General features: G+C 34.4%; 1 protein-coding gene across 2 annotated transcripts in view; it reads left to right on the forward strand.

The window, feature by feature from the left end:
* LOC128983126 (5'-3' exoribonuclease 2 homolog) overlaps positions 1–14,050 on the forward strand; it is a 237,619-nt gene that overhangs the window by 105,918 nt on the left and 117,651 nt on the right. For both annotated transcript variants that reach the window (XM_054402296.1, XM_054402297.1), the window contains exons 8-9: positions 1,270–1,467; positions 7,812–7,928. In XM_054402296.1, coding sequence (XP_054258271.1) covers positions 1,270–1,467; positions 7,812–7,928 — 315 coding nt within the window. The remainder of the gene's footprint in view (positions 1–1,269; positions 1,468–7,811; positions 7,929–14,050) is intronic.

The raw sequence follows: 14,050 nt of genomic DNA on the forward strand, positions 1-14,050 counted from the left end.
AAAGACATCAAACCGACTGTAGAAAAATGCTGGCCTTGTCAGAAGTATGCATCCTCACAAAGAAAAGAACCCTTAAAACTTCATGAAATTCCATCTCGACCATGGCAAAAAGTAGGAGTTTTTAAATCATGGTTGACTACTATTCGTCACTTTTTGAACTAAGAAAAGTATATTCGCTTAAAACAGCTGGACTAATTAATTTTTGCAAAGAACAGTTTTCAAGATATGGAATATCCGATGTGGTAGTCTCAGACAGTGGCTCACAACTACTAAGTAATGCCTTACAAAGAGTTTTCTAAAGAGTGGAAATTTGAAGTAGTAACCTCGTCACCTTATAATCATCAGTCAAACGGAAAAGCCGAATCATATGTGAAAGTGGCAAAAAACTAATTAAAAAAGTTAAAGAAAACAAAGAAGATTTGAGTGTTGCATTGTTGGAGTTGAGGAATTCACCTATTAAAGGAATTGGAGCCAGCCCAGCTCAATTACTGATGGCTAGAACAACAAAAACACTACTACCAGTGTTGGAAGAAAGTCTTAAGCCACAGATAAAAACAGAGATAGAAGACAAGATAAAACTGAAACAATTGAAATACAAGAGGCAATATGACAAAGGTACATGCAATCTAGAGCCTCTAGAAGTGGGCAGTCATTTTATGTTTGTGGTTGCTATGTTGTCAATCATTCTAAAAGTCAATACATATTAGTTTTACTGAAGTCTTTACAATTATTATTTCTTAAATAGTTAACAACTATACAGTTTGTTTCATATGTATTTGACATTTATAGATAGATAAAAAAACTGTTGGACTTTATTGAGATATTTAAGAAACTTTTTACACATATATAAGAAACTGTTTACAAAACAAACAATGCAAGGTGTATGATTTTATTACAACTGTCCATTTAATTTTTTATCTTAAGCATATTCAGAAGGTTGTAAATCAATGTTTAACACCATTTTTACGATTTTGAGGAATTAAAATATAATGCTTACTGAAATATGCCTTTATGTACCCAGTCGAAAAGACCGTGTGCATCTGAAACCTCACGCTTTCAATTCAGTGCGACCTCTGCCAGATTAAGACCAAGGCAAAAGACTAAAGCCTAATCATTTCATTGAAGCGAAGTCAAGTGTAAAATTATCGGGTGTTTCAATATTTTCTCTAGACCAATCTCTCTCAATCTGATTAAACCTTTTCTCTCTTTCTTCTCACTTTAGTGTTGATTTGTTGCTGGTTAATGTTATGTTTATTTGTTGCCGCACAGGGGTTTATCACCGACAGTGGAAATGTAAAGCTGGACCGTGTACAGCTGATTATGTCAGACTTGGGAGACATGGAGGATGAGATATTCAAGACTCGTCAACAAACTGAGCTGATGTTCAGACAGAGAGACAAGGCCAAGAAGCGCAGAGAGAAGCAACAGCAGATGAGACACAACATGACTGGACAGTGGGCTCCCCAGGTGATCTGTTCAGCTGCAGAGTTGTATTAAATATCAGCAGGGATCGGTGGATTTTTAAAGTCAGTTGTCGGTTTTTATCTGTTTACTAAAACCAAAAACTACTGAAAACCAACAATCAATAAAACTCCTAAATTAAAATTAAAATTTTGGTGGTAAAAAACTGTAGAATGATGAGATTTAGCTATTCAGTTAATGCGCAATATAAACCCTTTGCGGGGTTATTTGGCCCAATTAACTCGCCGGTAACATCCGATCGTGAGCTAGGACCTTGCCCAGCTTAGTGCATCGGCAATCTTACACCTTTTTAAACGCTAGTTAAACCTGCAGTCCTGCAGAAAGCCACCTTAGGCTAATAACCCGTCTCAAAGATGTGAGAAAATGCGCTGTGAGTTAACATAAACCGACGACTTGAGCATAAAACTCATTGTTGTGTAAGAACTGAAACAACATAAAACATAGCCCCAAGTAAACAAGCCCGAGCGTTTGACATCAGTTGTCTGCTGAGCTGAAGTGTTTTGTGAATATTTGGGCTGGTGGGTGGGCTAATTCATTCAAGCAATCAACTTTTGAAATAGATGTTGAGAATTGTGATTCAAGGGCAAATAAAGAACAGTTGATTGTGGCTAATTCAAACTTCTATCATTCAAAGTCATCTTTAATTTGAATATTTCTCCTGGTCCCTAGAGTTTCATATGCAATCAATGGTAAATAATCGTGGTTAATTCAAATTATATTTTTGATCATTCAAAGTTTCTACGCAAAAAAGACAACCGAAAGTCAAACCGGGCAAGAAATTAGCAAAAATTTGTACCACTGTCTTACGTTTGAAATCCCCCTTGCCAGCCCTTTAGGGAATTGGTCTAAGTCTAAATATCGCTTCAAGGTCCCACCTACGCTTTTCCCCTGCCCTACTCGACTCACTGTGGCCCGCGCTCCTTTCGAGGTCATCATCCAACCCCTCCTACCTTTCTATTGTTTCTATTCTGACTTTTTTGGGAAACATATGTATTGCTTACAGTAGTAGACTGTAAAACAGTACTATAAAACCAAAACACTACTGGCATATCCAAGTGGAACTATTGAACAGTTTGTTGTGAAATTGCCTTCATAAATACAATGGCTGTAACTATTAGGTAACACAGCGCCCCTAGTATTATCAGGAGACAAGCACAAGTTGACTTTCATTTGACCTCGGTAGTTTTTTTCTGCTCTATGTCTGTTTATTCCACATGAAGCGAATGGTAAAGCAAAACAGCCAATAACGACCAAACCAGATATCGTTATTGCATTATACAGCTTCTTCTTCGAGCTCTCTAATATTTTAGGCTAGGCCAAAGTAAAACTTGAGGAAAACAAATAAATACAAGATAAAAAATTTTTATTGCGTTACTTTGATTGTTAATATAGCTCAACTGCATTTTTTTATACGTCTAATGTGTTGATGGTGTATTAAAATAACTTTCTGTTTTCTATTTGTCGGATTGTTGTACCACACGTGTCAACAACAATATAGATTGTTATTAAAGTTTTTTTGTTTGTTGATTCGATTATTGTTCAATGTTTTGATACTTGTCGTAGTCATAGACAACACGTCGAGCGCTGTTAGGTCGTTGGAAACGTAATGCTGTAATTTTGTCCTGGGAAATAATTATAGTTATGAAGATTTGTTTTCTGTCCAAAACATCAAAATACATTGTCTATCTGACAAAGTTGGATATTTATTTATCGTATAGTGTCGAATATCAAATTTGGGTTCAGTTCAGATACGGATATCTAAACCAAACCAAATCCGACCCGATTTTGTGGATATACGCACACCTCTTCTTTACTTTATTTTATGCATTTTCTAACTATTGACTCAACAAATTTATTCTACTAATAAATTTGTCGCTTGTAAGACAAAGTGACGTAAATTCATATGATATTAATATTTACTTGCACCCCTTTGTCTTGCAAGTGACAAATTTATTAGTAGAATACATTTTTGGAGTCAACTAGTAAAATTACTTAACAATAGTTAGAAAATTCATAAAATAAAGTAAAGAGAATGTGTGCGTATATCCACAAAATCGGTCGGATTCGGTTTGGTTTGGATATCCGTATCTGAACCGAACCCAAATTTGATATTCGACACTGTACGTTAAAAATCCAACAAATGTTTGTTACTTATTTTGTATATGTGTTGATACAAAAATTTATCGATTCTCGATTCCAATACCGATACCTACCAAATTGATTTTTGATACTGATAGTAATTTTTTGTTTTATTTAATTTTCCAAAAGGATTGGTAATGCTACACAATTTGGTTTAGCTGTCAACAATATGACAAATAAGTAGGGGTGTGCGAATAGTGATTTTCAACCTCGAGCCGAGCCGAGCCGAGCTTTTTAAAAAATGTTCGAGCTCGAGCTTTTTCGAGCCGAGCTTTTCCTAGCGTAGGCCTAACCTTATCTTAATTATTAAACTTTTTTTTTTAAAAGTGCATAATAATAATGTTTAGTCAATTTTTAAATAAACACAATGTTATTTTAATATGTTTAAAAACATTGAGAATTGTCAAGACATCAAATAGTAGATAATCACGATAAGAACTGAACTGAACTAAATGAAGATGCAAGAAATAAAAGGATATCGATTGAAGGCCTGAAGAGATATGCAGTGCAGACTGAGACAATCAGATTGTCTTTCATGACAGAACAGCAACGCGACCTTGAATGACGACAAAACAACTAGCAAGTCGATTACATATGTACTAGTGGCTTGTAGGGGCAGTAGCCCCTATGTATATATTGTAGTAATTATTTTGTACAAATTATTAGTCCCATGGGTTACCCTACCTTGATCATCTTTTAACATTATTGTTTTATAATATGTATAATAGTTATTACATACCTGCATAATGCATTTTGAGGTGTGCTCTGTTAAAAATAAAAATTACAAAGGATTTTTCATGCAGTGTGTTTATAATATAAACTTTCTAATCATAATACAACTAAGGACAATTTTCAATGATAATCTTCATGACTATTAATTAAATGTATATACATTTCTTTGAATATAGACAAATTCACTTAGATAAAATACATGGAGATACATTTTTCAAATAAATGCCAATTTTTGTGAAAATTTCCCTTGTAAACTTAAACGGCATATTAGGATCTGTGGATATTAGTTTTATTTTTGGAATTGAAAATATATTCCCTTTGCCTACTCCAGTAATTACTACTAACTTTACCCTTTTTCCAGTAATACCTAACACAACCAATCGTACTCCATTAACTAATCCAGACCCTAGCTTCATATTTCTAATGAGCATCACTATTGAACCAACTTTTAAAACTAATTTGTGTGGTGGTATTCCAGATCGTGCAATTAAATTTATATAGTCAATTGGTATGTTCAACCTCTCTTAAGGGTTAGTATACATATACAGTGCATATTACATATTACCATGTGCTTTAAATAAAGTTAAACAACATGTTTTAATGTAAACAAAGCAGACATGACCTAGATTCCCATGTTATTTAAATGTGAATTATTTTATTCCGTCACAACCTTTTGGTGCATAGTTAAGAAAAATGAATAATTTTCCCCAAAATTTCATGCCCAGACCTTTAAAATGAGACCCCTTCCAGCTTTCTACGCCCTCCGGTTCGCTCACAATTTCATTGTAAAATTTTGGGGTTACAGAATTAGATATATAGATATTGTAACTACTATGAATATTTAATTCTATTTTGTATAAATAAATACAAAATAAATTTAAAAACACGTGATTATTCTTGTTGTTTTCCATGCACAAAATATTTTTGTTTAATGTAAAACTGGATTGTATGTTTAACAATAATTGCAGTCCATTATTGTTAAGCAGTATGGTCCCAAATTATTGTTTTTGATTTTAAAACATCACAGTTCATTTGACAAAATTATAGTTGAAGCAGCCCAATGGCTTGTGCAATAGTTTGTTTACAAGCTTTCTCCAGACCACGGGGGAGGGGTGGGTCTGATAAGCCGTCTATTGTTCACCCGCAAGAAGGTCCGACCCTCATTAGTGCCGCTCGGCTGCACTCAGTGGGGAACCCAATACAACAAATCAATCTTTTAAATGAATACAAATATTTGGTAATAATTGTTTTATTAATATTCACCTTGAAATTTCAATAAATTTGGTGTAAAATTTGACAAAAATCGGCCATTTTGACCGATTATTAATACAGTATCAAATACCAATAAAGTAGTACTTAATTGGTAGGTAAAAATTAACCGATTTTCGTCAAGTTTTACCCCATGCTGTGCGCTATGTCACAAAAGCTGATAACGACATGGGTGATTAGTAACCATGACAACATGTTGAATGCGTGATGAAGGGAAACCCAAGAAATAGAAGAACAAAGAGAAAGAATGACGTTGTTATCTTTACAGTACTGTAACAGTACTGTAAATAAACTATTACAGCGCCCCTAGTATCAGGAGCGAGACAAGCACGAGTTGACTTTCATTTGACCATGGTAGTTCTTTTTTGCTTTATGCCTGTTCATTCCAGACGAATCTAATCGTAAAGCAAAACAGCCGATAACGACTAAACTAGTTATCAGTATTGCATCATACGGCTTCTTTGCCGTTTGCTGTTAGGTCGTTGGAAACGTATTGCTGTAATTTTGTCCTGGGAAACTAATGGTAGCCATGGAGATTTAGTTTTCTGTCCAAAACGTCAAAATATATTGTATATCCGAAAAAGTCGGATAAATAACGGATAGTGTCGGATATCGAATTTGGGCCCGGTTTGGATACGGATATCCGAACCGAATCCGACCCAATTTTTCGGATATCCGCACACCTCTAAATGAATCCTATTAATCAAAAAAGAACGTGTTTGGTTTGGATCCAAAAAGGTGGAGAGACAAGTTTTACTTATATATTAAAAAATATATAATTGACATATAGAGGAAATAGACCAAAGCACTAGAATTAATAGAATAACACACAAAGTAAACAAGAAATGAAATGCAGAACACGATGATTTAACACTGTCACTCAATTTTGTCATCTAGAAGGGTCGGCGAACTAATCAATAAATAGCCAAAACCAGTTTCCTCCCCTTCACACAGTCTCACCGCCCCCTCCCCCCAGCATCCGGGTGGCCCAACACTTTGTCCTTGAAACACCCTTGCGTCTGAAACAATAAACCAAACCCTTACACCCTCGTTGCTGTTTTGACAACAGGTTTATGAATGCGATCACTATTTTTCATTTCCAGAATTAACTATCAATTATTATTATTTGCAAGATACAAATAGGAAACTACATCACATTATGGTATTTAATGACCCGTACTATCAAAAATTAATAACTCATTACTTATTTTGAAAATAAAAAGCACTCATTACAGCACGCGCCACTTATTGATATATATATAATCCTCAAAGTAACTGTTACTTTTATACAAAATAAAATAGGTACAAAATTGTGTGGCCAGTCAAACTTTATAAACAAACATTTTATTCTATAAAATACAGATGGTAAATAGGGGTTGGTTTAAAGGAAATAAAATACAAAACATATTAATTAATTATTTTGATAAACATTAGAAAGGTTATGGGATTGATTGAACTAAAATAACCGCAGGGAAACTTATAAGTAGAAAAGTCGTCAACCACAATCTTGTTTAATCAGTACATTGTTAGAGAGAGAGAGAAAGAGAGATAGCAGATAGGGGCGTTTGATAAGGAATCTTAAAAAGTAAACAAACAAGGAACAACGATACGACGATACTCGTTTACAGCCTTATTGTGTCGCCCACTACATTTGCACACGTGACCACCTTTGTTTCTTCCTTATCTTTCATCCGTCCCAAAATAGAATTCCTGAAATAGTTTGTTGGTATAATCTCCCCTCCCACACAAGGCGCAGTGCTCAGTGCGCAATGTAGGTTGCCACGGCAACCGTGTGTCGTCATAGCGACTTAGCCAATCACGCACTCGCACTGCGTTGTATATTACGATACGAATAGTTGTGTTGGAAAGACAACGCGATAGGTGGTAGTTTCCTCAAAATTACGATCGATAATCATTGCGTCTTGACTGAGCTGAGGTTCTTGCTTATCAAGACAGAATTATGAAACGGAGAGTAAATTTAAATGAAAGTTAGTTCCTTATTTATTAATTTAATTTTTATTTGCTAGTTCAATAAGTATTCGGCTCGAACATTTCGAACTTTTTGAAAATCACGAGCCGAGCCGAATAGGACGCTATTCGGCTCGAAAAAGCTCGATGTTCGAATACTCGCACACCCCTACAAATAAGTAGGCTGAAATTTAGAAGATTATACATATTTGCTTTTTCAGCCTATTGGACAGTATTCAGGACCTATGCAAAACCCTCGAGAGGCAGCCTATCACCAGAGAGTTCAACATCTGCACACTCAGTCTGCCTCTGGAAACTTCTCCTCACCACCCTACCAGGTATTTTTTCACATGGCCAAATACAATTTTAACTTTGGCCAAATCTAAGTTTTAGAGTATACAATTTTGTTCTTTCCTCTCTATATATGTTTTACAAATAATAATACACAAAGATGTTTAAAACAAAAGTCAGTTCAGAATGGGCTTGGTGTAATATGGTTGAGAATGGTATGAACCGAAAGGTAGGCCAGCATAGACAGGAATTCACTGCTCTGAATGACTGATTCCTGGAAAAACACAAACTGAAACTGAGACTGAAATGTGGAAAAACACAAATAATCAATCAATCAACTTATCTGCTAACTACAGGGACAACTCAATCTACATTATCATTTTTAATAAAAATCTTAACTTGACATCCCAAATTACTCATGGATTTTTTCTATAAGAATATTCTTAAAAGTAACACACCTTGAAACACAACTAATTAATAGTGATGTGTCAATTGGGGAAAATTATGCTTTTGCCGCGATCCAAATGACGGCAACGAAGTTCCCGTGACTGTGGGAGACGAGATGTTTCCCTTTTTACTGTGATCATGGATGATGACGATGACCTTCCGTGAAGACGGGAAACGATGAAATGAAATGAAATTTGTTTATTGTCTTTTTAATTTATACAAACTAGTTAACCACCCGTGCTCCGCCACGGGAATATTGTCAGCAATAAAAGACATAATAATTAACAAATACCGTTTATCTTTGTGTTTTATTTAGCAACTGCTTGATTTTTTACATGGCATAGACCTGATAGTTGGCCTGTATAAACTATTTATGTTAATCTAACCGATATATTAGTTTAACCAAATGAATGTTTTATATTAATTCCAGTTTCGTTTGAAAAATAAATAGAGTACGAACTGCGCAATGCTGATAACCTAATAAGCTACTTATGCTATGGAGATAATTTGTTCAGGTTTATTCCCACATTCGTCGTTTTTTTTTTTTTTCGTTACATTCGTTGTGTGGAATAAAAATAATCTCTTAAATCACGCATCAGCAGTCGGTCGCATTTCCCGGATCTTAGACCCATTCTGTGAGTAACAGATGTGTTTACGTTGTATACATAAAGTTGGTTCATAGCATACTTTGGTTCAATTTTAAAGGGTATTAACGGTCAAATCCGTGGTGGTAAAAGGAGTCCCAGATCTCAAAATCATATAGACTTCCAGAATGATATTGATTCATCTAAGTGAGACTTACCATTGCAAATGCAGAGTTGTAGGCATATGATCTTTTATTAATCAAATAGTTTTTTGAAAGTTTTTTTTTTTTGTTTCTTTTGATACTTTACTCATATTTGATGTAGCCCCGTTGATAAGATTTTTGTTGAATTCAGAATGTTGATAAGGAGCTAATTTTACCTTCCCCTTGTGACAATATAAGGAGAATATATTTGTTTCCCTGTTAGTCTGTTCTGCCCATAAATTCATAGATTTTCAGTAATGAAAAATCCAATTTAACAACCCCAATTAAAAAAGTCAATGGTTTTTTGTAAGAACTTCCAGAGCCCATTTAACACCATCACTGCTTTTTACATTTTTTATTCGATGGCTTTCTACGTGTTTTGTTCGTAATGGTTGTCTCTTTACGCACAGTTAATGACTTTTCACCTTTTCTTTTTTCTTTTTGTACTTTTTTCACACCCTGGGAGTTATGATAAAGTTTTATAACGATGTAATGAGTCAACATTGGCATTAAACATCTAGTCACACACTTCTTCGCCAGAACCAAAATCGTAAGGCACAGTTTCTCAAGCAACTTCCCTGTTTACTTGAAAAAATAGTTATAGGGTACAGTTCACTGAAAAATTGTAGTTCCGCATATCCATAGTACTCGCCATCTCAAGAAGAACATCAAACACTGACCTTGAATAAGATTCATCCCTATAGTAAAATGTTTGTATTTTTCCCACTCATTAGCAATTTTCTTTTGGCTACAACTTGCAAGCGGAAGTTTCAAATTTAAACTCAATTACCACTTTCCTTCAGAAAACTAACACTTTATTCGAAAATACAAAATTTGCACCAAAACATAGGCTACAAATAATGTTCAAATACATTTATAAATAATACATTGTGGTATAAAAAGTTGAAAAATACACTTTTCTTTGTTCCAAATCGTATTTTTTTTTACAGGAATTCCTAGATTATAATTATTACATACTGAATATGAGGTTATAAAAATAATAACAAATGTCTGGCAAACATTAAACAGCTGACGAATAATTTATAAACTGTGTATTATACTCTTCAATAAGAATTGTATTGACTCAATCTTTGAAGATCTGTAGGTCTTAACCCTTAGAAAAAACGTGAATTCTAATGAAGTTCGGCAAATCTATGCATTATCCCCTTTAATTTGACACATAGAACTTGTGGATCGGTCCAGTAATTACTGAGAAAACAGTGTTACAACTGTGTATTAAATATATAGAAGATCATTGACAATGTCATAAAATTTATACAAATTATTGACAATGTCATAAAAAACATCTAAAATTATAGCGTAGTCAGTTAATGAAAACAATATAGCTAACTACACACAAGGAGAAATCTAATAAAACATATTTTAAAAATTACAACCAAACAATCTTATTGTTTAGAAAATTCAAGGCATTTGTAATAATGGGAGTTATTAAACTCCATAACCAACTAAATCCAACAGTAATTTGGTAAATTTGCTAACGCTACTTAAAAATTAATAAAAGTCAATGTAAACAATTCTTTTAGAGAGTAAAAAGGGTTGTTCAAAAGCCAATTGTAGAATTTAGATTTGAAAGTATTTTCAGGATATTTTTTTTATATATTTATTTAGGGAATAAATGAGATATATTTAAGGAGGCAATTTGGTGTAAATCCAATCATGAATATATATATATATGTCCGTTTTCCCCTATTTTTGACCCTAAAAACACAAAATTTCACAATTTCTTTCTGAAACCATTTTGTAGAGCTTAAAAAAACAAATAATTTAGTATATTGAAGCGTTATTATGCGCCTAATGGTTACGGAGAAAATAAAAAAAAAATGTAAATTTCAAATTCCCATGTTATTCTTATGGAGAATAAGTAAACTGTTGTAGTTTGCTTATAATTATATTTTGATCAGATTTGAAAATACATTCATTTCTTACTAAAATATTTACATTTTACAACAAAAAACACTTTTTAAACTAATTCTATTTAAATAGGTAATAAATGTGATAATTTTAAGGAGACATTTTAGTGTAAATCTAATCCAGGCAAATGGAAATCCCCATATATTTATATATATGTCCGTTAGCACGATAACTCGAGCAAAAATGATACGATTTTGATGAAATTTTGTATAAACGTGTAAGTAAACCTAAATTTATTTGAACGAGTTCGTGAACCAGCATGATCTGACTTTGGGAACGGGTGTTTATGGGGGTTTTATGGGATAAACTACGTTTTCTCCCATTTTTGACCCTAAAAACACAAAATTTCACAATTTCTTTCCAAACCATTTTGTAGTAAAAAAAACCAAATAATTTAGTTTATTGTAGCGTTATTAGCCGCTTAATGGTTACGGAGAAAATTCCATAAAATTGTAAATTTCAAATTCCCATGTTATTCTTATGGAGAATGTCAACTGTTGTAGTTTGCTTATGATTATATTTTGATTAAATTGGAAAATACATTCATTTCTTACTAAACTATTAACATAAAATTTAATTATTTGATTAGTTATGATAATTATAGGGCAATGATGACAATGAAATTGATATATGATTCTGAACGGATGGTGATTTTGGTCTCTATGGACCTCAAAACGAAAAACCAAATCGGTCCTGGGTCCAGTTCTTACCATGAGTACTATGGTAATAGCTTATTCCCTATATGGGAAATTCGCTAATATACCCCAATATGGGAAATTCGCTAAAAAACATACACAACTAAATTTGTAAAGGACGGGTATTTTTCAGAAAGCCTTGCCCCAGTAGTGGATCAATAAAGTCAACGTAATAAACTGAACGCACCTGCTTTGATATCGAGCATTGTTGAACGACGTAGCTGTTGATAGTTCTCGTATTGACCACCACACAGCGCCACAACATGAGTGCGAGCGATACCATTCTGTCAGCATTCCAGCCACATCCGCTAGGCTGCTACCATGGACTCGGGAAGTCTAGTAATGGTATATAGTCAATGCTTGAAGTATATCTATGTTTCCTACTAAAATTAGTAGCACTTCGGCTAGCATCCTCGTTCATCGTTTGTAGGAATCTTCATCTTGTAGGCGTTCATCATTATATAGACTATGAACGATACTGAATTCAAACACTGAGACATGGCCTTGTCATATAAGTTATTTGCATCAAGAGACAAATACTGAGACATCGCCTTGCCATATAAGTTATTTGCATCAAGAAACAAACCCTGAGACATGGCCTTGCCATATAAGTTATTTGCATCAAAAGACAAACACTGAGACATGGCCTTGCCATATAAATTCTTTGCATCAAGATACAAACACCGAGACATGGCCTTGCCATATAAGTTATTTGCATCAAGAGACAAACACCGAGACATGGCCTTGCCATATAAGTTATTTGCATCAGGAGACAAACATTCGGGAAAAAATCGGTCATGTACATGGATACAGACAGCTTTGTGTTAGAAAAAAATCGGGGAAAATCGATCTTGTACATGGATACAGACAGCTTTGTGTTAGTAAACAAATCGGGGGAAAATCGGTCTTGTACATGGATACAGACAGCTTTGTGTTAGTAAAAAATCGGGAACAAATTGGAAAAAATCGGATCCATCAAAACCGGATCCAACCCAAGATCCGGAATTTTTTGGATCCCATCGGGTGCCGGTTCTAGCTCGGATCCGGCGGATCCGGTAGTCCGATATCCGGATACGACCATCACTAATGCAAACCCAAATTCAAATAGTAAATATCTAATTTCAAGCAAATCAGATTTTATACATAATTTTCCTTGAATTGTAAAAATAAATATGAATAGAAATTAAATTATCCAGCTGATCATGTTGTAAACAAATACGTTCTTCATAAGGATAACATGGGAACCTTAAAAGCCACTGGGACAGAGCCCAAGGGACTTTTTCAAAAATTTAAGGCCAGTTTGCAAATCTACGTGACACACTCTTTCCAATGAGGCGTGAATGGTCAAAATCTGTTAAGAAATGGCAGAGAAGTTCAAAGGACAAATTTCTTGTTGGCGTATTAATCTATATATATAAAATTCAATGTATGTTTGTTTGTTTGTTTGTCCTTTATGGGCTCCGAAACCACTAGATAGATTGTAATGAAATTTTCAGGCATTATTAAGCATTATTCATGGATGGTTTGTGTGAAGTTTGGTGTAGATCCGTCAAAAGGGCTCCGCCCCAGTGGCTATGGAGTTTCCCATGTTAACCTTATGAGTACTCATATTTAAATGGAATTTAAGAATCTTAACAGCTGGTTCAACTAAACAATTTGATTCTGTGATGTTCAATAGCATTAAAAAGTTTATAGGTTTACCAACAGGGTGCAGCACTATATTTTTCTTAATTTATGACAACAGCTAATTTGCAACCAAAAGGTGAGTGAGCGTAGCGAACAATCTTCAACCTGGAGGCGAGTTAGCGCAGCGAACAAGCTAACCTGAAGGCAAGTGAGCGCAGCGAACAAGCTCCAACCTAAAGGTTTTTAGGCGTAGCGAACAAACCTCAACCAGGACGTGATTGAGCCATGCGAACGAGCTCATATTGAAAATGGACGAGCATTTGACATAAAACCACATTAGGACAGGACGACGTCTGTCGGGCCAGCTAGTTACATATATAGATTAAATTGCTTCTGTTTTGTTTATGTTTGATTGGAAGTTTTAATAAAACAGCTGATCAGATGATTTTTTTACATTTTATTAACCTATAATAGACCTCCAAACGGACAAGGCTAACAGGCAGTTGATATTATATCAGAAATACTGTCCACACTAGAGTTATTATGGTGGGTGATGTAAATTTTGAAGAATTGTCAACATTTGGACTCACACAACTGTCTCTCCCAGCAACGAGACTGACCAGCACAACAAAGACATTGATCCACTGTGTATGTACCAACTTCCCTGAGAAGTTAATGAGCT

Source organism: Macrosteles quadrilineatus, unplaced genomic scaffold (genome assembly GCF_028750875.1).
Source record: "Macrosteles quadrilineatus isolate MER2022 unplaced genomic scaffold, UCM_ALF_1.0 Scaffold_1__1_contigs__length_201487025, whole genome shotgun sequence".
In the NCBI taxonomy this organism is placed as follows: Eukaryota; Metazoa; Arthropoda; class Insecta; order Hemiptera; family Cicadellidae; genus Macrosteles; species Macrosteles quadrilineatus.